Raw genomic sequence first — 23,801 nt, forward strand, 5'->3', positions numbered from 1 at the left:
TAGACTGGCTAAAGGTAGCTTGGAGAATGAGTTCACGGAATTCATTCAATACAGTTTTCTAGAACAATATGTTAAGGAACTAACTAGGGAACCGGCTACTTTAGATCTAATATTGTGTAATGAGACAGGGCTAATTAGAAATCTTATTCGTAAAGGATTCACAATTAGCCTGACATCAGTAATTGGGGAAGTGCTAATATTTAAGGCAATGGTAACAGAGCACTTAGAAAATCATGGGCTAATGGCATTGGAAGTATTATATTAACATGGATTAAGGATTGGTTAATAGACAGAAAACAGAGTTGGGATAAAAAAATCATTTTCAGGATGGCAGGGTGTAACTAGTAGAGTGTTGCAAGGATCAGTGCTTGGGCTTCAGCTATTTACAATCTATATCAGACTTAGATGAGGGTACTGAATGCAATATATCCAAGTTTACTGATGATACAAAGTTAGATGGGAAAGTAAACAGTGAGGAGGACATAAAGAAGCTGTAAAGGGATATAAACCATTTAAGTGGTTGGGCAAGAAGGTGGCAGAGGGAGTATAATGTGAGGATAGGTGAAATTATCTACTTCGGTTGGACGAATGGAAAAGTAGAATATTTTTAAAAGATGTGAGACCAGTAAATGTTGGGGTTCAGAGGAGTCTGAGTGTCCTTACACATGAATCACAGGAAGTTAAGATGTAGGTGCAGCAAGCAATTAGGATAACAAATAGTATTGCAAGTGGGTTTCAGTATAAGAGTAAGGAAGTCTTGCTGAAATTATATAAGGCTTTGGTGAGACCACACTTGGAGTACTTTGTATGGTTTGGTCTCTGTACCGAAGGAACCATGTACATGCCTTAGATGGGGTGCAACAAAGTTTCAGTTGATTGAGTCCTGGAATGAGAGAGCTGTCATATAAGGAGAGGTTGAGTAGAATGGAACTAATTCTCTGGAGTTAAGAAATATGAGATCTGATCTCTTTGAGAGGTATAATATTCTGAGAAGGCTTGACAGGGTAGCCACTGAGAGGCTGCTTCCCCTGGCTGGAAAATTTAGAACTAGGGCTCATAGTCTCAGGATAAGGCCATCTAAGACCGAGATTAAGAGAAAATTCTTTACTCAAGAGAGTTATGAATCCTTGGAATTTTCTACCCCAAGAGAATCAAGGGATATGAGGATCATGCGGGAAAGTGGAGTTGATGTGAAAGTTCAAACATGATTTTATTGAATGGCGAACCAGGCTTGAGGGGCTAAATGGCCTACTCCTACTTCTATTTCTTATGCTCTTCGGTACTAATTGCTTCTAAATCATAGGGACTCAAATCCTGCAAGATTGCTGCCTTCACTAAAGGGGACGGAGGCATGGAGACGTAAAGTAGAAAAAAAAACAAAAATAACATTCCCTCCAGAACCCTCAATGTTTCATATAATTACTGTGGTTTACAAGCTAACATTGAAGTGCCCATCACCTATTCATCCCCAGTCCAATTAGAAAGATAAAGCCGACTTTGGCACTTAATATGATAGTCTCATTAACAAAATTCCCAGGAGCAGTAGGTAGGATTAGTATGCTAGTCACAAGTTGCCCAAAGCACTTCTTTTATGAATGATGTCACTTAGACAACAATGCTATTTGCCAGAAATGATACATTGTAAGAAACACCTAACCAATTTCAAAATTGATCTGAATTGCACCTAATTGGGCTAATTTGTAAATAGTCACAATTGCTCTGAGCCTAATAGTTATGTGTAGTGTTTCGACAGTGCACCATTAATGTGCAAAGGAACAAAATGTGAATTGATTTCTCCATTATTAGATCCTGATCATCCTGCCAGTAGATGGATAAGCAGCTGGCATCTGTGATTTGAGGTAATCAAAGTTTAAAAGAAGTTTAAAAGTTTAAAAAATCATTATGAAAGTGCCTTGTAGCCACATTGTGTAAGGACAATAGGGCCACTGAATATAGGATGCAAGCTGGATTCTCCATATCACTGAATTCTCTGTCTCAACTGAAACACTATGTTGATTTTTTGTTTGCCCATAGGAAGTGCATGATATGAAGGTGAGGAGAAACTAAATTGTTTTATTTCTTTTCCTGAAGGCATTGATGGTGTCTCCAGGGGCACTATTCCACAGGCACCAGGCACTTGCCCAAATAGGAATGCAAGTGTGACATTTGCCAATGTTGGGAAGCTATTCAGCCATGAAGGTCACGTTGTTGTCTGAAACTGATCCTGGATAGCAAACCAGATGGCAAATCAGTGGGTGGCATTCAAAAGCAAAATACTACAGTCATTGAGTAGGCATGTTCCCACAAAGATAAAGGGTGATACTGCCAAATCTAGAGCCCCCTGGTTTTGTAGAAGCTTACAGAGTGAATTAAAGCAGAAAAAGAAAGCTTATGAGGATCATAAAAATCTTAATACTTTAGAAAGCGTAGAGGGGTATAGAAAGTACAGGGGTGAAGTAAAAAAAGAAATTAGAAAAGCAAGGAGAGAACATGAAAAATTTTTGGCAGGTGAAATCAAGAAAAATGAAGATGTTTTATCAGTACATTAAGAGCAAGAGGATAACTAAGGAAAGGGTAGGGCCCATCAGAGATATACAAGGGAACTAATGCGTGGATGCAGATGATGTTGGCAGGGTTCTAAATGAGATTTTTGTCTCCGTCTTCACAAGGAGAGGGTTGATGCAGACATTGTAGTTAGGGAGGAAGAGTGTGAAATATTAGATATGATAAGCACAATGAGAGAGGAAGTACTAGTGGGTCTGGCATCCTTGAAAGTGGATAAATCGCTAGGGCAGGATGGATTGAATCCCAGGTTGTTTAGGGAAGCCAGGGAGGAATTAGCGGATGCGCTGAGGATCATCTTCAAATCCTCACTAGATAGGTGAGGTACCAGACGAACGTTGTACCATTGTTTAAAAAGGGTGTGAGAGATAGGCCAAACAATTATAGGCCGGTCAGTCTGACCTTGGTGGTGGGTAAATTGTTAGAATCTATTCTGAGGGACAGGATAAACTGCCACTTAGAAAGGCATGGATGAATCAGAGATAGTCAACATGGATTTGTTAAGGGAAGGTCATGTCTTACTAACTTAATTGAGTTTTTTGAGGAAGTAAAAAGGAGGATTGATGAGGGTAGTGCAGTGGATGTGGTCTACATGGATTTTAGTAAGGCATTTGACAAGGTCCCGCATGGCAGACTAGTCAGTAAAATTGAAGCCCATGGGATACAGGGCAATGTGGCAGGTTGGATCCAAAATTGGCTTAGGGGCAGGAAACAGAGGGTAATGGTCGACAGATGTTTTTGCGAATGGAAAGCAGTTTCCAGTGGTGTTCCACAAGGCTCAGTGTTGTGTCCCTTGCTGTTTGTGGTATATATTAATGATTTGGATTTAAATGTGGGAGGCATGATTGGGAAATTTGCTGATGACACAAAAATTGGCCGTGTAGTAGATCGTGAAGAGGATAGCGGTAGACTCCAGAATGATATCAATGGTTTGGTTGAGTGGATGGAAAAATGGCAGATGGAGCTCAGTCCGGATAACTGTGAGGTAATGCATTTGGGGAGGGCAAATAAAGTGAGGGAATACACAATAAATGGCAGGATATTGAGAGGGGTAGAAGAAGTGAGAGACCTTGGAGTGTATGTCCACAGGTCCCTGAAGGTGGCAGGACAGGTAGATAAAGTGGTGAAGAAGGCATATGGAATGTTTTCCTTTATTGGGCGAGGTATAAAATACAAAAGCAGGGATGTAATGCTGGAACTGTATAAAACACTGGTTAGGCCACAACTGGAGTATTGTGTACAGTTCTGGCCACCATATTACAGAAAGGACATAACTGCTCTGGAGAGAGTAGAGAGGAGATTTACAAGAATGTTGCCAGGGCTTGAAAGTTGCAGTTATGAGGAAAAGTTGGATAGGCTAGGGTTGTTTTCCTTAGAACAGAGGAGGCTGAGAGGTGACTCAATTGAGGTGTACAAAATTATGAGGGGCCTTGATAGAGTACTCAGGAAAGACCTGTTTCCCCTAGCGGAGAGGTCAATTACCAGGGGGCACAGATTTAAGGTGATTCAAAGAAGGATAAGAGGGGACATGAAGAAAAACCTTTTCACCCAGAGGGTGGTGGGTGTCTGGAATTCACTGCCAGGAATGATGGTGGCAGCAGAAACCCTCAATTCTTTTAAAAAGTAGCTGGACATGCATCTGAAGTGCTGAACTTTAAGGCTGTGGATCAGGTACTGGAAGGTGGGATTAGATTGGGCAGCTAGTTTTTTTACTCAGCCATCATGAACACAACGGGCTGAATGGCCTCCTTCTGTTCCAGAATTTTTCTATGGTTCTATGGTTCAATCAGGAGTGGGAACCCTGGCCGATTTTTCTCCTCCCTAGTCAACTGCAGTAATCCCACTACTGCTCATCTAGATGAGAACAGACCAGGAATTGAACCAGGCAACTTTCTGTTGTATTTGTTTTTCATTTACTCATGGGATATGAGTGTGACTGAAAAGGCCAGCATTTATGGCCAATTCCTAATTGCCCTTGAGAAGGTGGTGATGAGCTGCCTTCTTGAACTGCTGCAGTCCATGTGGGGTAGGTACACCCACAGTGCTGTTAGGAAGGGAATGCCAGATTTTTGACTCAGCGACAGTGAAAGAATGGCAATATAGTACCAAGTCAGGATGATGTGTAGTTTGGTAGGAAATGTGCAGTTGGTGGTGTTCCTATGCATCTGCTGCCCTTGTTCTCCTAGGTGGTAGTGATCGCAGGCTTGGAAGGCGCTGTCAAAGAAGCCTTGTAGAGTTGCTACAGTGCATCTTGTAGATGGCACAAACTGCAGACAGGGTGTACTGGTGGTGGAGGGAGTGAATGTTTAACATGGTAGCTGGGGTGCCCCAATCCAGCAGGTTGCTTTGTCCTGGATGGTGTTGAGCTTCCTGAGTGTTGTTGAAGCTGCACTCATTCAGGCAATCGGAAAGTATTCCATCACACTCCTGACTTGTGCCTTGTAGATGGTGGACAGGCATTGGGGAAGCAGGAGGTGAGTTACTCGTCACTGAAATGTCAGCCTCTGACCTGCTCTTGGAGCCACAGTATTTATGGCTGATCCAGTTCAGTTTCTGGTTGATGGTGGAGAATCAGCGAAGATAATGCCATTGAATGTCAACGAGAAATGGTTAGATTCTCTCTTGTTGGAGATGGTCATTGCCTGGCACTTGAGTGGCGCAAATGTTATTTGCCATTTATCAGCCTAAGCCAGAATATTGTCCAGGTCTTGCTGCATGCGGGCAGGGACTGCTTCAGTATCTGAGGAGTTGTGAATGGTACTGAATACTGTGTAATCATCAGCGAACATTCCCACATGTGTCCTTATGATGGAGGGAAGGTCATCAATGAAGCCTAGGACACTACCCTGAGGAACTCTGGTGGCAACATCCTTGGGCTGAGATGGTTGGCCTCCAACAACTGCAACCATCTTCTTGTATGCTAAAAATAACTCCATCCAGTGGAGAGTTTTCCTCCTGATTGCCATTGACTTCAATTTTGCTTGGGCTCCTTGATACCACACTCAACCAAATGCTGCCTTGATATCAAGGACAGTCACTCTCACCTCATTGCTGGAATTCAGCTCTTTTGTCCATGTTTATACCAAGGCTATAATGAGGTCTGGAACTGAGTGGCCCTGGTGGAACCCAGACAGAGCATCAGTGAGCGGGATATTACTGAATAAGTGCCGCTTGATAACGCTGTCAACAACACTTTCCATCACTTTGCTGATGATTGAGGGTCGGCCAATGGGGCGTTAATTGGCAGGATTGGATTTCTCCTGCTTTTTGTGGACAGGGCAGCCCTGCAAAATTTTCAACATTGTCGGGTAGATGCCAGTGATGCAGCTGTATTGGAACAGCTTAGATAGGGGCACACTAGTTCTGGAGCACAGGTCTTCAGAACTAATGCTGGGATGTTGTAAGAGCCCATAGCCTTTGATGTATCCACTGTGATCAGCTGCTTCTTGATATCACATGGAATGAATGGAACTGACTGAAGACTGGCATCTGTGATGCTGGGGACCTCAGAAGGAGGATTAAAGGTACTGTCTAGAGAAACTTACCGAGTCACTGGGTGGACTGGGGAAAGAAAAGGGTTTTAATTTCTACCATCACTGATCTGGATTGTGATAAGGACTCGGCATCCAATTCTTTGTTTTGGCAGATGTTTGATCTTCCCTCTCCATTCCTCCTTCCTTCCCTCTCTCTTGCATTTGAATATCCCAGTTCATTTGATGGTAAGGGGGTTGACTTCTGATGACTTTGTCAGAATGTACATCTAACACATAGAAACATAGAAAATAGGAGCAGGAGTAGGCCATTCGGCCCTTCGAGCCAGCTCCGCCATTAATTATGATCATGGCTGATCATCCAACTCAAGCAGCCTGTTCCGGCTTTCGCCCCATACCCTTTGATCCCTTTAGACCCAAGATCTATATCTAACTCCTTTTTGAAAACATTCAAGGTTTTGGCCTCAACTACTTTCTGTGGTAGAGAATTCCACAGGCTCACCACTCTCTGGGTGAAGAAATTTCTCCTCATCTCAGTCTTGAAAGGTTTACCCCGTATCCTTAGACTATGACCCCTGGTTCTGGACTCCCCCACCATCAGGAACATCCTTCCTGCATCTACCCTGTCAAGTCCTGTTAGAATTTTATCGGTTTCTATGAGATCCCCCCTCACTCTTCTGAACTCCATCGAATGTAATCCTAACCGACTCAATCTCTCCTCATATGTCAGTCCCGCCATCCCAAGAATCAGTCTGGTAAACCTTCGCTGCACTCCCTCTATAGCAAGAACATCCTTCCTCAGATAAGGAGACAAAAACTGCACACAATATTCCAGGTGTGGCCTCACCAAGGCCCTGTATAATTGCAGCAAGACATTGCTGGTCCTGTATTCAAATCCTCTCGCTATGAAGGCCAACATACCATTTGCCATTTTTACTGCCTGTTGCACCTGCATGCTTACCTTCAGCGACTGGTGTACGAGAACACCCAGATCTTGCTGCATATTCCCCTCTCTCAGTTTATAGCCGTTCAGATGATAATCTGCCTTCCTGTTTTTGCTACCAAAGTGGATAACCTTCACATTTATCCACATTATACTGCATCTGCCATGCATTAGCCCACTCACTCAACTTGTCCAAATCACCCTGAAGCCTCTCTGCATCCTCTTCACAACTCACCCTCCCACCCAGTTTTGTGTCATCTGCAAATTTGGAGATATTACATTTAGTTCCCTCATCTAAATCATTAATGTATATTGTGAATAGCTGGGGTCCTAGCACCGATCCCTGCAGTACCCCACTAGTCACTGCCTGCCATTCGGAAAAAGACCCACTTATCCCTACTCTTTGTTTCCTGTCCGCCAACCAATTTTCTATCCATTCTAATAATTTTAGAGTGAACTGGTAAGAAGAATCTGATTGGTTTCAGTTTGCTGTTGTGCTGTTTTCAATCCCTCACTAGTCAGTAGGAATCTGTATTCTTGAGAGGTATAATGTATGGGAGTGCATTCAAGCTCTGCAGTGGTTCGAGAAGGCTCATACTCCAGCTTTCTGTTATCAAATAAGAAACATTTACTGGTTGCAAAGCTCTCATGATCAATAATGTTATTCAAATCCATTGATAAGTCTCAGTGTTGTAATGCCATCCAAGTAACTGAGCTGCATATTGTATATATTTTACATTTCTATGTCAAACAGATTGTCAGGGCTTGCAAGTAAAAACATAAAATGATGCAGATTAGTGAATTAATTTGACTCAGGCTTGAAAACATCTTTCACATGGATCATGAAGCTGCACACTTTTACTAGCAACTTTGAAAATCTCTTCATAATAACATGTAATTGATAGAATCATAATGTCTTCCTATAGAGGTTGATTACCACCTACCACAACTGGCACCTATCTACAAGAGTCTAATTATCTTTGTTCAATTCTTCTCACTCTGTGTTGGATTCTGTGCATCTCCGATGATGCTAATAAGCTAAGGCATTAAGATGACTGAAGTCTCCTTTTAGATCCATGCCGCTCCAGCTCCAGACTTTGTTAACTGGAACTGGATTGATCAATAAAAGTGACTAGCACCCTGATTGAATATTTGCTGTACCAAATCAATTGTAGCATTAGGATTTGTTGTATTTTTTTTCATTAATGAGGTGTTAGTCAACTATTTTTGTGAGTATGAAATGGTGTTATGAAACTCAATCAATTGAACACGTAATTTGTGCTATTCATCTAAGCATAAAGAATGTTTTGTGTGTAATCTAAAGAATCACTCATTGTTGCATCTTCTAAAACATCAAGACCTTCAATGCAGTAAACAGTAATGAAGACTGATCTCCGATAGTCTGAGATTGGTCACTCTAAATTTAAAAAAGTGAATTCATTTCCAAAAGAGAGATTGCGCTCAAAGTGAGACATAACTGCATGTGACAATAATTATTCATGGACTGACAAAAGAAAAACCTTCATTTTTTTCACAAACCAAAGTGTGAAATTGCCCTTTAAAGACTAAATTCCACTGCAATTTTAAACACATACATGTAATCTAGGATCTACTACAAAAACAGCTTCAACTAAATACGTAAAAGTATAATTGAGTCAGGATGATTACAAATTCAGACTGACAACAATCGTGCACTGACTCCTTTGAGTAGGTTAGACTGGGATATGAAGGGTAATGTCGAAATGTGGGGACCAGTTTATCAGTGGGCTGCAGGAGGAAATAAAAGATTAAAATTGAGTCTGAATGAGAAGGAGGTTATTTGTTTATTTCCTGTGTTCCTAATTAAAATTAGATGTACAGAACCAAAGAACAATCGTTGAATATATAGATCTTCATCTTTGCTCTCTGGGTTTTAAGCATGCCTAGAGGGAGGGTGGGGACTAGAACAAGCCCTTAACATGCCTGATGTCCCTTATATTTAAACAAATGAGTCTGTAACAGACAAACCCTCCTTCCCACATAATATTCCGCTCTGGGTTCTGCCCAAGTGATACGTAACATTCAGTAAAGGTGAAGATGTATCCCATAGTATTGTTTTTTTTTCTAAACTGTATATTTTTCACAGCCTGCTTTGAGAAGGGGTTGGGGAAGAGATTGGGGCCATGAAATTAGATAACCCCCAAAATGGGCATGGGAATTGTGATGTGTGATTAACCCATGCTCATTGCTTCCGATGCTTGCAGCACGCAAACTTTGCACTGCCTGCTAATTTAAATGATTGTAGCGTGCAGCCAGCATTAAGTGTGCTGTTGAGCAGCTGCACACCTGAGTAGGGGGTGCAAAATCGTGAGAGGCGAGCACTAGTTCAAACTGGCATGCACTACTTAAAACCTGTCTGCACATCTTAAAAAGGGGAGCTGCATTATGGCTGGAGCAAGTACTGGAAATCATCCTACAACTGAAACTTACCTGGGAAAAACACAAGAATGGTACAGTACGACAGACAGAAAGCTCCAAGATGTTCCGATGCTGCACTGAAGGCCTTGGTGCAGGAGGTGGAGAGGAGGAAAAATGCAATCAATCCAATGGGAGCTCATACTTAATCCTCCTTCTCACATCCCACTTCCCACTCATCCCACAATTTCTTCTAATTTACAAGCTGAAGATGGTGTAAACATGTAGCTCTTGCTTTTCCCCCTCCCCTTAACCCAGCATTGTGCCTTTCTCCTTTCGCATACCAAACAACTGCAAGCTGGCCAGAGAGTGGTGAAAGAGCAGGAAGACAGTGATGATGACGAAACACCGTTAATCGTTCTCACACTCAGAGACAACAGCTCAGATACTGAAACTGCCTATACTTTAGAGGAGAGCTGAGAGGCAGGATGTGAACGTGGTGTGACACTGGGTGCAAGTGTACTGTAGCCAGGGCAGGAAACAAGGGTAGCACAGCTGCCAGCTTGCCAGAGGATGGCACACACAAGTTCTGCTGCTGAGGACTCAGATGAGCACTTCAATGGGGCAGTGAACAGAAGGCAGCTGGTGGATATACACAATGAAATGCTCGATGCATTGACAGATCTGTCAGAAAGCCCGTCTGCAATGTCAAGGAGCATGGAGGAGTCTGACAACAACTTGGCATTAGGTTTTGTGTAGAATCTGGAATCCATCCTTTTCAGTGTGGTGACCAATTCTGTTTGCACACTTACAGACTCAACCAGTATGCAGCATCTGATGGCCAATGTCTCAGCTTCCATTGTAGCACAAGCAGAAGCCACGCAACGTCTGGGTACTGCAGTGGGAGCTCAGTATACTCTCATGCTAGTTCACACTACTGCCATCATAACTGCAGATACCAGTGCTCAAAGGGGCTTTCCCGTGGCACGGCAGTCCAGCAATCTGTTTTTCAACTTATTACTAGGAATGCTGAGGCGGTGCCCCTGGGGAGTGACAAAGGCGCAAATGCAGATGACTTTGTAGACTGAGGGCATCATGACTGCTGCCATGTTATTGGGCATTGACCTGCATGATACACTGCGTATGGCTGCCCACTAGCTGGATTTTGAGGGAGTGGAATCTCTTTCCATTGTGTTACGACACGGTAAGAAAGAGGTCCAGGGTTCCCTTTCAGCCGTCACCTGGTCATACCATAAAAGGGTTTAATTTTAACACACCGTGTTTTTAGCTCCCCCTTGTTGAATCCTTGTTCACTGCTTTCCAATTATAAGGCAAAGAAACCAGCACAAACAGATTTTCTTAGGTTTAAAGAAGAAAGATTGAAATTTACAAATTTGCCCTCAGATCTGTGAGGAGAACTCAATTTCCTCATCAGTACCTCATTCTTTACATAGTAGTAATCAGGGACTCCCTCTGCTTCACTTTCAGACTGGGAAGCCTGTGCTAACTCTCGCAATACTGGGTCGGCTCACTGAGCCTCAGCTAGGGAAATCCATTTAATTCATTCCCTGGGTCTCCTAACTTTCCAAAGAAAGTATCAGACAGATAGACTGGGTCATCTGTCTGCAGTGCCAATTCAGAGTTGGTTTGATCATGGCCTGGCCCACTACACTTTCAGGGTAACTGCAGGGGTCTGTCTCCTGCCACTGCCCTGTCTCTCTGACCTCCTGTGGTCTTTCTTTCATTACTGGGGGGGTCTACCATCTTCACCCCCACCAGATCATTACCTAAGAGCAGGTCAACCCCGTCAACAGGCAAACTAGGGACAATCCCTACGGTCACCGGTCCCGAAACCAGGTTACACTCCAGGTGCACCCGGTGTACAGGCACAGGCATACATTGTCCTCCATTCACCATGATTCTGGTGTTCACTGCACTCTCTGGGGGAAAGGTCAGGCCATTTCCCAGTAAAAGGGAACTAGTGGTCCCTGTCCCTGAGAATTACTATGCCCTACTCGAGGGGTATGGGGTTACTTTCCCTTCCATCACAAAACCCTGATACCCTTCAGGAATCCTATTAACTTTTCCTGCACTTGCAGCCGTAAGCTTCCTGGGTCTCACTCATACTGCAGTTCAAGCCACAGCTTGTTCTGCTGTGCTTTCCATCAGGTTCCTTTCTTCACTGAGCGGTTATGTCCTGATTAACTCTACAGATTTTCCCTTTAGTTTCCAGCAGTCAACTCTTAAATGTCCTGCCTTATTACAATGGAAGCACACAGGTCTCCAGGTCTCACCTTTGCTCACAGCACCTTCCTTTTTGGTTGGAGGAGGGCCCCCTGTGTCTCCTGCTTTCCTTTCTCTCCCAGGACTGCCTGGGCTCCTATCACCTTTCCACCCTTTGTCCTTTTCGAATTTATGGGGGTGACCAGGAAAGGTTCTCCCCTCAGAAACCGACCTATAAATTAAAGCAAATTCATAGGCCAGGATGGCGCTTGCAGGGCTCTCCAGTCCCGCTGCTCCTCTACATGGGTCTTTATTGAGAGTGGGAGAGAGTGTTTAAATTCCTCTAATAGATTTACTTCTCTGAGATTCTCATAGCCAGCTGCTTACTTCTTTCAAACTCTAGATAAGTTTGATTAGCTTGCTTCTTGAGGGTTCTAAACTTTTGGCGATAGGCTTCGGGTTCTAAGTCATATGCCCCGAGGATAGCATTTTTTGTCAGTTCATAATTTGATGAACTCTCATCTGGCAACAGGAAGTAAACCTCATGGGCTTTTCCAGTTAGCTTGCTTTGTCATAAAAGAGGCCAGGTCTCAGCTAGCCAGTTTAGCTGCCTTGCCAGTTTCTCAAACGACACAAAAAACACTTCAGCATTTTCCTCATGGAATTTTGGAATTAATTGAGCTAGTTTTAATAATTTTTTACCCTGCCCTGAATTATGCTCGTCCATATTGGCCATGCTTCCACTGGGCTTACTCAGCGCTCCCTAGTTAACTCAAGCTGCTTCAGCTCTCCCTCTTCGCATTCTTTCTGGAATATTCTTTCTCTCTCCCTCTCCTGCCTTTCATTTTCTTCACGTTTCTTTCGTAATGCTCTTTCTTTCTCCCTCTCTCTTTCTTCAAACTCAAGTTTCCTCTTTTCCAATTGTACCTTTGCTAACAATACCATGTTGGGATCTGCTTCTAACTCTGTTTCTGCTTCTTCAGATTCCAGGAAAAAATGGTTGGCCACTAGCCTTATGAGTTCAGACTTCCTAGCCTTGCCACATTCAGTGATCCCACACTGCTCAGCCATTTTTCTCAACTCCTCCATAGACAGTGCTTTTAACTTATCTCAAGTTACTTCATCCTGGCTTGGAGAGCTGCTAGCTTCAGTTGCAGACATGTTAGTATTTAATCACACACAACCACAAGAAAACCTGTATTGAAAACTTACTCTTTTTGATTGGGAACAATTTGGCTTCCCACTTCCAATTTCTCTCGATTATCTGTGGGTAAAATTCCAGATGCTAGCACTCAAATTTCTGTTACGACACGGTGAAAAAGAGGTCCAGGGTTCCCTTTCAACCTTCACCTGGTCTTACTATAGCAGGGTTTAATTTTAAACACACCGTGTTTTTAGTTCCTCCTTGGTGAATCCTTGTTCAACGCTTTCCAGTTATAAGGCAAAGAAACCAGCACAAACAGGTATTCTTAGGTTTAAAGAAGAAAGATTGAAATTTATTCAATTTAACTCTAGTCCGGTTAATGCCTATGAATACACAACACACCCAGGCTAGCATGCATTCGTGATACACACATGCAAATAGAGACAGAAAAGAGCAGAAGGAAAATAAAGTGGAAAAATTTGAGGGAATATCTGAAGAGTTTTTGTTACAGTTCTTCAAGCTCACTGTAGAGTCCTTGATCGTAGGTAGATCTTGCTTTTTGTTGGGGCCCAGTATTCTTCTTAAACCTTGTTCACTGTAGGAGACTTTTCTCTCTTGGGCTTCATGTGTTTTCAGTAGATTCAGAGGCTTGTGAGTAAGAGATGGGAGCAGACAGGAGAGATCTTCTCAGTCCAGCAGCAAAAAGTCTTTCTGAGTTCAAACTCTTTGGGGCTAGTTCAAAAAAAAACCCTGGAACAGCCAGTTAGTCGTGTGACCAGCTGGTCTAACCAATCTTGGCCATTTTGGATTGTATCCTCCTTAGCAGGCCCTGGAATGCGCTTCCTCACCTTCGATGTCTGTTAGTATGTAAATGTTTTTTTTCCAGCCACGGCTGATCTGTTAACAGATCATTTCCTCGCTCCAACAACAGTTAAAAATCAATGTTCATGACAAAACTGATGTGCCTCATTCTTGGCAGGTGGGGGCCTAGCATGACAATTGCATGTACATCTCAGGGTTGACATGCAGTACCTGCAATGTGACGTGCATACAGTCAATGGCAGCCTGCAGCATAAGTAAGCCTGAAATCTTCACAAAACCACATTCTCATTCCACTTGCTTCTCTGGCAAGAGAGAATGAAATGTATTCTGCTCTCTTGAATTACAGAGCCTCAGTGACCTTATGCAACAGTGGATGTAAACTGGGAGATGTTGCAAATATCTCCTGCCCCAGCCTGGAAAGAGCCAGATGCATAAAAGTTCATTCTCAGTGTCACCTTCACCCTCACCCTGCTCTGAGGTTGCTGTAGTGGCTGCAGTAGGTGACAGGTTTCAGTGAGGCTCTCATTAATGAAGCAGAAACATCTGAAACATTGTTCCTTGCTGCAGTTCAGGAAGAAGAATTGCTCCCTGAACACCCTGGGTGGATATGGCTGCCTATTAAGAGCCCTTTTACCCCTCCCTCTTCCAGCAGCTTGTCCCGCTCAGTGTCGCCTTTGCTCATCCTACTTGTCATGCGGTCGGCAAAGGCAGATGTACACTATTGCATCTGTCTAAGAGCAAGTGATTTGTGTAGATTCCTTGAAGTCAGGGCAAATTTCTTCAGCATCCAGGCGCGTATCCATTGTCTCTCGAGATAAGGAGGCCCAAAAGAAAGAAGAAACGTCAGCAACCTTAAACAACTGTGGAAGCCACCAAACATTTCTACAATCACAGCAAGAGACAGTGAAAGTCTGGCATCAGCTTGGCATCAGGTTTACCTGGAAGTAGCTGAAGATTTCTTTTTAAAGCACTAGTGGCGAGGTTGACCTTCCTGCTGCTGAATGCTTGTTCAGCTGTGCATGTTTAAGAGACAGTGTTAGCTGGAGCATTGAGCTCCAAAATTATATGCTGATTGCCATCACGATCTTCCTAATCTGCATACTTCACAAGTGTGCATGTTGCGCGGATGCCATTTTGGAGGCAAAACGACATTCGTAGCACGAAAACACTGGGTGAATTCTGCGCATACCTTTCTACAGATGACTCTAAAGCTTCCTTCACTTTGCTTTCACTCTTTGTTACCATGTACCCATGAGACTATTCATTTAACAGCTCTTTCTGCATGAAATTCCCAGGAACTGATTTCAGACTGCCCGGTTTTCAGGTGGAACTCTTTGAAGTCACCAGACAGAGGAGCCTGTCCTACAAGTAGTCCTAACCAGATATGTATCTAAGTCTTGGTTTGGGAAGGACAGTGTGAATTGCTCAATCCTTTTTCCATACAACAACCACACCCACACTGACTCATCATTTTGCTATTGACTTTACAATCAAGGGTGGAGGAACCCCATCTCTTTCTTTTTTTTAGAGATACAGCACTGAAACAGGCCCTTCGGCCCACCGAGTCTGTGCCGACCATCAACCACCCACTTATACTAATCCTACCCTAATTCCATATTCCTACCACATCCCCACCTGTTCCTATATTTCCCTGCCACCTACCTATACTAGGGGCAATTTATAATGGCCAATTAACCTATCACCCTGCAAGTCTTTGGCATGTGGGAGGAAACCGGAGCACCCGGAGGAAACCCACGCAGACACAGGGAGAACTTGCAAACTCCACACAGGCAGTACCCAGATTTGAACCCGGGTCGCTGGAGCTGTGAGGCTGCGGTGCTAACCACTGCGCCACTGTGCCGCCCTAAAACAATAATTCTGGGGATGTGGGCATCCCTGTCATGCAGGCATTTACTGCCCATCCCTCGTTGCCATGAGAAGTTGGTGGTGGGCTGCCATCTTGAACTATTGCAGTTATGTGTTGAAATTGCTCCCACAGTGCTGTTTGATGCTCCCAATTAGTTTTGAATTAGCGTGCCTTTTCTGTGGTGTCAGTCATTTAGAGCCCTGGCCTAAAATCAGTCAAAAGAAGAGATATTCGAAAAACACTAGTTAGTCCACAGCTGGAGTACTGCATGCAGTTCTGATCACCGCACTATAACAGACAAGACTTGTGAGGAAGTTGCCTGGATTGAAGAATATTAGTTATGAGGAAAGATTGAATACACTTGGGTTGCTTTCTTTGTAACAGAGGAGGCTGAGGGGAAACCTAGTTGAAGTATATAAAATTATGAGGGTTCTGGGTAGCGTGGATACAAAGGCCCTACTTCCCTTGGTTGATGGGTCCTTAACCAGGGAGCATAGATTTAGGGTAAGAGGTAGGAGGTTTAGAGGGTATTTGAGGGGAAATCTTTTCACCCAGAGGGTGGTGGGGATCTGGCTGAAAGGGTGTTAGAGGCAGAAATCCTCATAACATTTAAAAAGTATTTGGATATACACCTGAAGTGCTGTAAACTACAAGGCTACACACCAAGAACTGGAAAGTGGGATTAGGCTGGATGGCTACTTGTTGGCCAGCATGGACACGATGGGTTGAATGGCCTTCTTCCATACTATAAATTTCTATTCTATGATCCTTGCTGTCGGATTTGGAATCAGGTGAAGGACAATGTTTTAGCACATTACATCACCCCTCCCCCCAGCAAAGAGACGAGACTTTGATTCATTCTATTTTACTGAGACTCAAGTTAGGTCCCACAGGCAAAAAATACTATACCCCACTTCTCCACTCGGAAAAGAGAGATATGGGGGAGGGGTAGATGAACTTTCATTCACAGTGAAAGGGTACGTTCTACCTCAACGAGTGCATTTCTCCTTTTGATACTAAATACTCCCACGTTCCTTAAATAAGTAACTGGAAAGGAGTTAGCTATTTAATATTTTAGCTGCTATGATTTATGTTTAAAATACAGCTAGGTTGTAGCAAAGGTATTTGCTGTAACACTGAAAAACGTAATGGAAACAATTGCTCATTTGGAAAAATGCATTTTAATCCATTTGTTTCTGAAGGCATGAAGGTGCAAACTGTCAAATAAATTGACTTTTTTTTCAAGTTATATAGCAGCAGAGCCTCAGGATGAAATGGAAATCACAGGAGCATTACAGTGAACAGAAAATGATAATGAATTTGGAGTAAGATTGCTAGCTTTATTTATGGTCTCTTTATATACCCCAGGGAAGATAATATATGTCATGATGGGGAAAAAAGCCCTACTGGAAAAATCCTAAACTTTCTGGAATTTTCCAATGGTGTTTCTTTTAAATATATAGAATACGAGTAGATATATTATAGAAATGAAAAGTGTGCTGACCCGGGTTAAATCTGATTAATGAAGGGTTAATCTAAAGTCTGCATCATTTGCTTTATTCAGTTTAACCATGCAAGGTGTTGTCAATAAAGATAGGGTTGTCTGCAGCAAAGGCACTTGTTATTACTACGTTTACTGATGGAACATGACTGCTGGATTTAATTTACATGCAAAATGACAAAGAAAATGGCAATCGTAAAGTAACTGATTATCATAGGTATTAGACTTAAATAATGAAAAAGCACCCACCCCCCATGAAGGTGACATATCAAATGCCTCAGAATCTCTGACTCACTCGGTTTTCATTTTAAAATCAGCAGTGGAAATATTTAGCTAAACTGCAAGGCAACAGCATGTGGGTGAGGTGAAGTTCTAGGAGTCTTTTACCATACTACACAGTCCAGGGTGAGCAAAAGTAAGAACCAATCTGGTTAGAGCAAGAAACCATTTTGGAGGAAACATCCCCACGAAAATGTCCCCAACTAGACAACAAATTGCACTTTGTCTAAAATACAAAAGCTACAGTGTTAGGTTGCTGCACCACACATGTTAAAGGTTCTTTTTATGTTGCTGAGGCTGAGTGCCTCAGCAAAGACTGAATAATATTCAATATTCAATAGGAAATTTGCACAATATATGGCTGGAATTTTATGGGCCCCTGGGAGACTAGGTGGGAATTTGGGGGCCCATAAAATAGCACCTTCCTATCGCCATGCAATTTTGTCAGAGGCGGGAAAGGGCGAAGACAGCCTTCACGTCCAGAAGTCAATTGAGGCCCTTAAATGGCCAATTAACAGCCACGTAAGGGCCTCCACCCGCCACCCCTGGTGCCTCTGCCACGTGGAGAGGTCGCCAAGTAAAACAAAATGCTTGGGGGAGGGATGAACCTCTGTGGGCAATCTGTGCCCTGCAGATGGCCCCTGGCAGCAAAGGCCATCCCTTCACTAACACCACCCCCCACCTTCAATGACCAACCTCCCCCCACCCCCAACCTTCGCTGGGGCCTGTCAGATTGGCCTCGGCGACCCCGTCACACTTACCTCGGTTCCAGGGCTCCAGTGATGGTCCTGGGCCACTTGTAGTATTGCTCCCCGTGGCACTGCCAATACTACTGAGCTGCTGGCCCTCTGTTCGGCCAGCAGCTCTTGAAGGCAGGATCCCTGTCCTTCAAGGACGGGGACCATGGCGCTGGGCAGTTAATTGCCTGAGTGCCGTTAATTAGAGCCAGGGTGGAGGAGGGTCGCCAAAGGGCCGAGGCAGGGCTCCCCTCATCTTTTAGGCCTGGTATTGGGTACCCTGCCAACTCCATAAAAGTCAGCCCTATGTTTGGGTATCAGGAAGTTATTGGTACTTCCTTCAAGAGATTAACCGTGTGGGATTCCGTGATGGGGGAAAACTATACATGGGCCCTGGAAAGAATGTGCTTGATTGCCAAATCATCATTCTACTTTCCAAGCTTTTAACATGTTTCATATATGTACAACATCTTCTTTCCTGACACATCTGCCTCTGTCCACCAAAAGCATGCATTCGCATCTGCCTGTATTGTTCTGTGTTGACGCTGACAGCTACTGTTCTTTAGAGATTGGGAGCTTTAATGGTGTAGAATTAAGATTCTTAATTCCCTCAATTCAGAGCCAGTTGTACAATCTTATTAACTCTTCTGAACTACTGAGCCATGATTGTCTCCATTTTATCTTGCCCTCTTTCCATATTTTTCCCATTACCAGTCTACCCTGTGATGGGCTCCCACTCATTTAATCACTTGAGGTAAAGCTCTATGTAGCTGCTTCCTGATACCCAAAATAATATTTATACAGTTCCATCCACGAATAATTTCCCTGCCCCAGCACTAGGCCACAGTGTTTGAATACAGATTGAGAGAGATCGACAGGTTATTCCATCATGGCGACATTACTGCCTGTTAAATCCACATTGCAAAAGCACTGGACAGAAAGAACATGGAATAAACTCAACAAGAAATGAATTTTGTTTACCTTCCACTAACGACAAAGCAGGTAACAAGAAAGATCAGGAGGACTATCCCCCCGGCAACAGATACTGCCATGATGGTGGGTTGATTTGGATCACCAATAGCCAGCATGTCTAAAAAAGGAAGGAAAACAGTTGTTGGATTGTGCGGTGTGTTCTCTGAAATAGAAATTACAAACATAACAAAACAGTATAAATTCTACAAGTTTTCAGACCTATGATGTTCCTGCAGCTACTAAATGCCTGTTGGCATACGGCTATGATCAGGTCACGGTAGTGCATTGACATTTACTATCTGTTGTGTACAAAGTACAAAAAAAACCCGAATTGTTCTGCATGCTCAAATGGTGTCAGAAAAGCTCCAAACATTTCAGTGATGATGGTGCCACTGCTCTACAATGCCCCCAGTTGGTCTTCCTCTCTCTGAAAGCAGTGATCCATGTTGAAGTACTCACAACCCTCTGGTAGCTGGCCCAAGTGTGTGGGAATAGTCTACAAACACTGACATGCTGATCTATTCATGGCCCGGATTGATATCCACACGTGCACATTGCTCATCAAGGACCTCTAGATAGTAATCAGGCTTTAGTAACCTCTATGAGGCCTCTGAAAATGGTGTTAATGTACCAAATGACATTTCCTCCCTCCAAGTAAATTATTTTTTATTTGTTTCCTTAGAGAAGAAAAATTACACTTAGATCCAAATTAGGATAAAGTCTCATTCCCCACCAACCCCCCCCCCCCCCCACCCCCCCAAATTTCATTGGCCCAATCAAGCTCAGTTGAGATTTCTTCTTCTGATTTTGGCATTTCAGGATTTTTAAATCTATCTAGCTGATTCAATTAACTCTCTGTACAGTCCAGAAATATGCATACACATGCATATATACACATATATATTCATTCCTTGCAAGTCATAGATCACTTTGTTAAACCCTTTTACACTGGCAGGCTGTGATTAGCTCTATAGCAATTAAATTAAAGATAGTTTTGGCCCAATATGGTCAGTGAAAGCTTTAAAAATGACTCAGGATTTACTGAATACTCATGAACCTTATTCTTTTTAATAGGTATGTTAGCTCATAGTCATGTTCTAAAAAACACTCAACCTTCAGAAGTCATAGAGTGAATGTTTTTTTTCCACTGCTCAAACAAGTGATAGTTCCCTCTAGCTGAAAATAAAAAGGCAATAATCCACTCCAGTGAATAATCATTATCCCTTTACTATCGCCAGTCACACAGTGTCTCAGAATGAACATTTCAAAATGGTCTCTGCTCTCAGTAATTTAGACTCACAGGATGTCTATTCAAGGACTGTGAGTTTAAGACACTTTCCCTCTCAGTTATTAAAAAGATATCTTTATGACTGACTATACTTGTGCATTTCAGGCCTTTTACACTCATTAAATTCCTGGTGACAAGCCTCAATGGGCCAGCCATATTAAACAGTTTAAGGTGATGTGAAGTGGCACTGCAGTGTAATGCAGCTGTGAAGTCCTGCTAAGTGTACTAAAGCCAGAGGTATGTATCCACCTACAACAGATATATTATAGGAATACCTTTACCGCATAGACTGCAGAGATTCAAGAAAGTGGTCAACTACCACCTTCTCAAGGGCAACGAGAGATGGGCAATAAATGCTGGCCCTGCCAGCAACGCCCTTATCCTGAAAATTATTTTTAAAAAAGATCGGCTCGCACCTCCTGGATTTCATACAAGGTGGGATATAACTGTGGCTTGATTTAAGGCAATTTTACGAACTTCACAACAACAACCGAGACTTGCATTTATATAGCCCCTTTAACAGAATTAAACATTTCTAGGAATTTCACAAGAGCACGAGAAGAGAAACTTTGACACCGAACCACATGAAGAGATATTCGGGCAGATGACTGAAAGCTTGGTTAAAGAGGTATGTTTCAAAGGCATCTTAAAGGAGGAAAGAGAAGTAGAGAGACAGAGATAAAAATAGAAAGTGCTGGAAATGCTCAGCAGCTCTGGTAGCATCTGTGGAGAGAGGAACAGAGTTACCATTTCAGTTCGATGATCTTTCATCAGAACAGAGTATTTCCAGCACTTTCTGTTTTTACTTCAGATTTCCAGCATCCGCAGTATTTTTGCTTTTATTAGATAGATGGAGAGGTTTGGGAAGGAATTCTGGAGCTTAGGGCTTAGATCGTTAAAACAATTTAAATTTAACTTACAATATACAAAACCAGTAGTATCATTGGCCCTTTTGATTTACTGGAGGCAATTGTCATTTCACTACTGCCCTGTTCAGTGCTTAAAAATTGGGTGGCAGAGGGACACAAGCCAAACAGCTGGTGGTCGCATTGACTTACCACTGTATTGGTGTCCACACAAATTTTTCAGCAGGCCCCAATCAGGTAGTTGGAGTTCCTGTTGGAAAGGGAATGGGAAGCTCCTGCATACATGCAAATTAAGGTCAAAGAACAGTCAAGATCCCCAATGCCATTTTCACCTCTGCCTGTCTAACTACTACCAATTCCTGCTCCTGCCCAATAATGTGTTCTTTGAGTAATTATTTGCTCCAGAATCTTTTAAAACACACCACCAACGACAGCAAATAGTGCCAACGCTAACCTGGATTTACTCTAGAGCTATAATCCTCACACTTTTCCATTAATGAGGTTTTTTCCGAGCAGGTTTCTAAGTGCTTACCTTCTTGACTGGTCTCCAGCTCAATTTCACCACCATAGGTCCCATGTCCTCCACTGGTGTGAGCTCTGACCCGAAACACATATGTTGTGCCCGGTTTTAGTCCATCAACCGTCATACTGTTAGATTTGGTTTTTAAAACAGTGTAGTTTTGCTCCCTTTGATTCTGTTGCAATAAACACATAAAGTGCTGTTATAATTATTTTATAGTGATTGGACTCATTCTGCTCTGGAATGTCAATAGGTTATTGATTGATCCTGGTACGGGGGACTCACTGTAGATATCCGAGATTGCAATCCCAGATAAATATAACACATGCAGTTAAAACACATGGGCCGGGATTTTATTGGGCTCCCGAAGTCGGGCGGGCCAGAAAATTGTTCTGGCAGTTGCCCGCCACAGAGCCCGACACCAGGAGTGCTGGGCCCAATCTTCCCGGCCACTGGGCGACGGGATCCGGATTAACATTTTTAATTAACTAAATGAATATATTTAAATAAAATCAATAGCGATCTTACTTTTGGGCCGCAATCTTCTAAGCAGCGGCTGGCACTCACACGCCTTCACTGTCCCATCCAGGGAAAGCAGGTGCCACAGTGGTGGGGAATGGGGGAACTTATGATTTTTAGTGCAGTGGGTGGGGCTGGGGGGTAGGGGAATGGGCTCTAATGCAAATTACTAGTGTCAGGGAGGGTGGGAAGGGGAGACCTCTGCACTTTGATAGGTTTGCGGCGGCGCGGTGAGGAAAGGTCAAGTGTTGAAGCTAAGTGTTTTTGCGGGGAGAGGGCAAATGTTGAATGTAATTGTTATTGGGGGTGGGGGAAGCGGCGATAGATTTATCGGTGGTACATTGCGGGGGTAGCCCTTTAAAAATTTAAATAACCCGGCAGGGCTGCCTGCCCTTTAAAAATGGCACCAGTGTCTGTGCACGGGCAGCTTATGTCATTGCCAGCATTGCAGAGCCTACCCCCTCCACGTGATTGGGGGGTAGGGGGGCGGCCTGACTGGCTCATTATCCCGGGCAGCCGCGAGGAAGATCGCGGCAGCCTGGCACTGTGTGTCCCACGTGTGGGGGCTGCCATTTTCTCGCCTGCCGCCAGGAGTGCTGGTGGGTGAAATTAATCAAAGGCAGTAATGGAAAACAGGCTAAAAACAAGTCAACAGCCTGCATGTCTGATCTGAATTCAATGGAAATGGAAGTCAGGCACAGTGTAAAGCGGACTGCTGACTCACTATTAGTCCACGTTGCACTATCGCTGTTGACCAATTTCAAAACTATTGCATGCCATTCTACACATCCCCCATTGTACTTGTATTTCTTAAGAAAACTGATGCCATCCCTTATTCAGTATTTGATAAAGAGAAAGGCTGAACACCCTGCTCCTTGACTTCTGCCAACAGGTCAGTCATATCACACAGTTTAAGGTGGAGAGATGGTTACCACTGTAAAATTACCTGTCGGAGACCAGAGTCAGGAAAGCCTTTTTTGTTATCGGCCAAAGTATGGCACTCTCCTAAATTTACTTTTTCCGTGGGGTTGCCAGCCTTCCTTATGAAAGGAAACGTTTGTGCAGAATAGCCAGAACAAATAGGCTACTGAGCATACACACAGTCATTTGTGTCTTAATGTTTTTGACTTGTAACATCATGATACACAAAATGTATATAGGACTGTGGTGAGGGTGGGGGGGTGGGGAGGAGGTGGGGGCAGTAATATCTGTGATGACATCATGCTGTCATGTTAACAATGAGAGATGCCTGGATCTGCTGCTGCTAGTGCTGTGCTTTTACTGGATGCAGTTAGACCAGCATAGGTCAGACGAGAAACTGATTTTCCTGACATCCAGGTGAACAGATTCCAGCAGTTTTAGCTGTATTTGGCCCCTGGCTGCATGAGACCCAAACGATAGGAAATTTTGATGAAGATCAATGAAGCAGTAGCTAAGACTTTTTCTCGAGGCCAAAGAGTATATAAAAGCATCTTGGAAAGACTTTAAGAATGGAGATAACACTTTGAACTTCATGTCATTATTCTATTGTAAGGCATATTTTATTACTGACCTTTTCATAGTATATGACCTCGTACTCCACAATGACACCGTTGGCATGGTCTGGTCCCTGCCAAGCCAGAGTAATACTATCTTTACTCCTCCTCTCCTTCAGGATCACATTCACTTGATCA

At 43.3% G+C, this 23,801-nt stretch overlaps 1 protein-coding gene across 1 annotated transcript in view; it reads right to left on the bottom strand.

Moving 5' to 3' along the window:
• epha4b (eph receptor A4b) overlaps positions 1-23,801 on the bottom strand; it is a 426,015-nt gene that overhangs the window by 112,741 nt on the left and 289,473 nt on the right. The window contains exons 6-8 of the mRNA XM_068042004.1: positions 23,681-23,793; positions 21,622-21,784; positions 18,945-19,053 (exon numbers count right to left, since the gene is read on the bottom strand). Coding sequence (XP_067898105.1) covers positions 18,945-19,053; positions 21,622-21,784; positions 23,681-23,793 — 385 coding nt within the window. The remainder of the gene's footprint in view (positions 1-18,944; positions 19,054-21,621; positions 21,785-23,680; positions 23,794-23,801) is intronic.

This window comes from Heterodontus francisci, chromosome 11 (genome assembly GCF_036365525.1).
Source record: "Heterodontus francisci isolate sHetFra1 chromosome 11, sHetFra1.hap1, whole genome shotgun sequence".
In the NCBI taxonomy this organism is placed as follows: Eukaryota; Metazoa; Chordata; class Chondrichthyes; order Heterodontiformes; family Heterodontidae; genus Heterodontus; species Heterodontus francisci.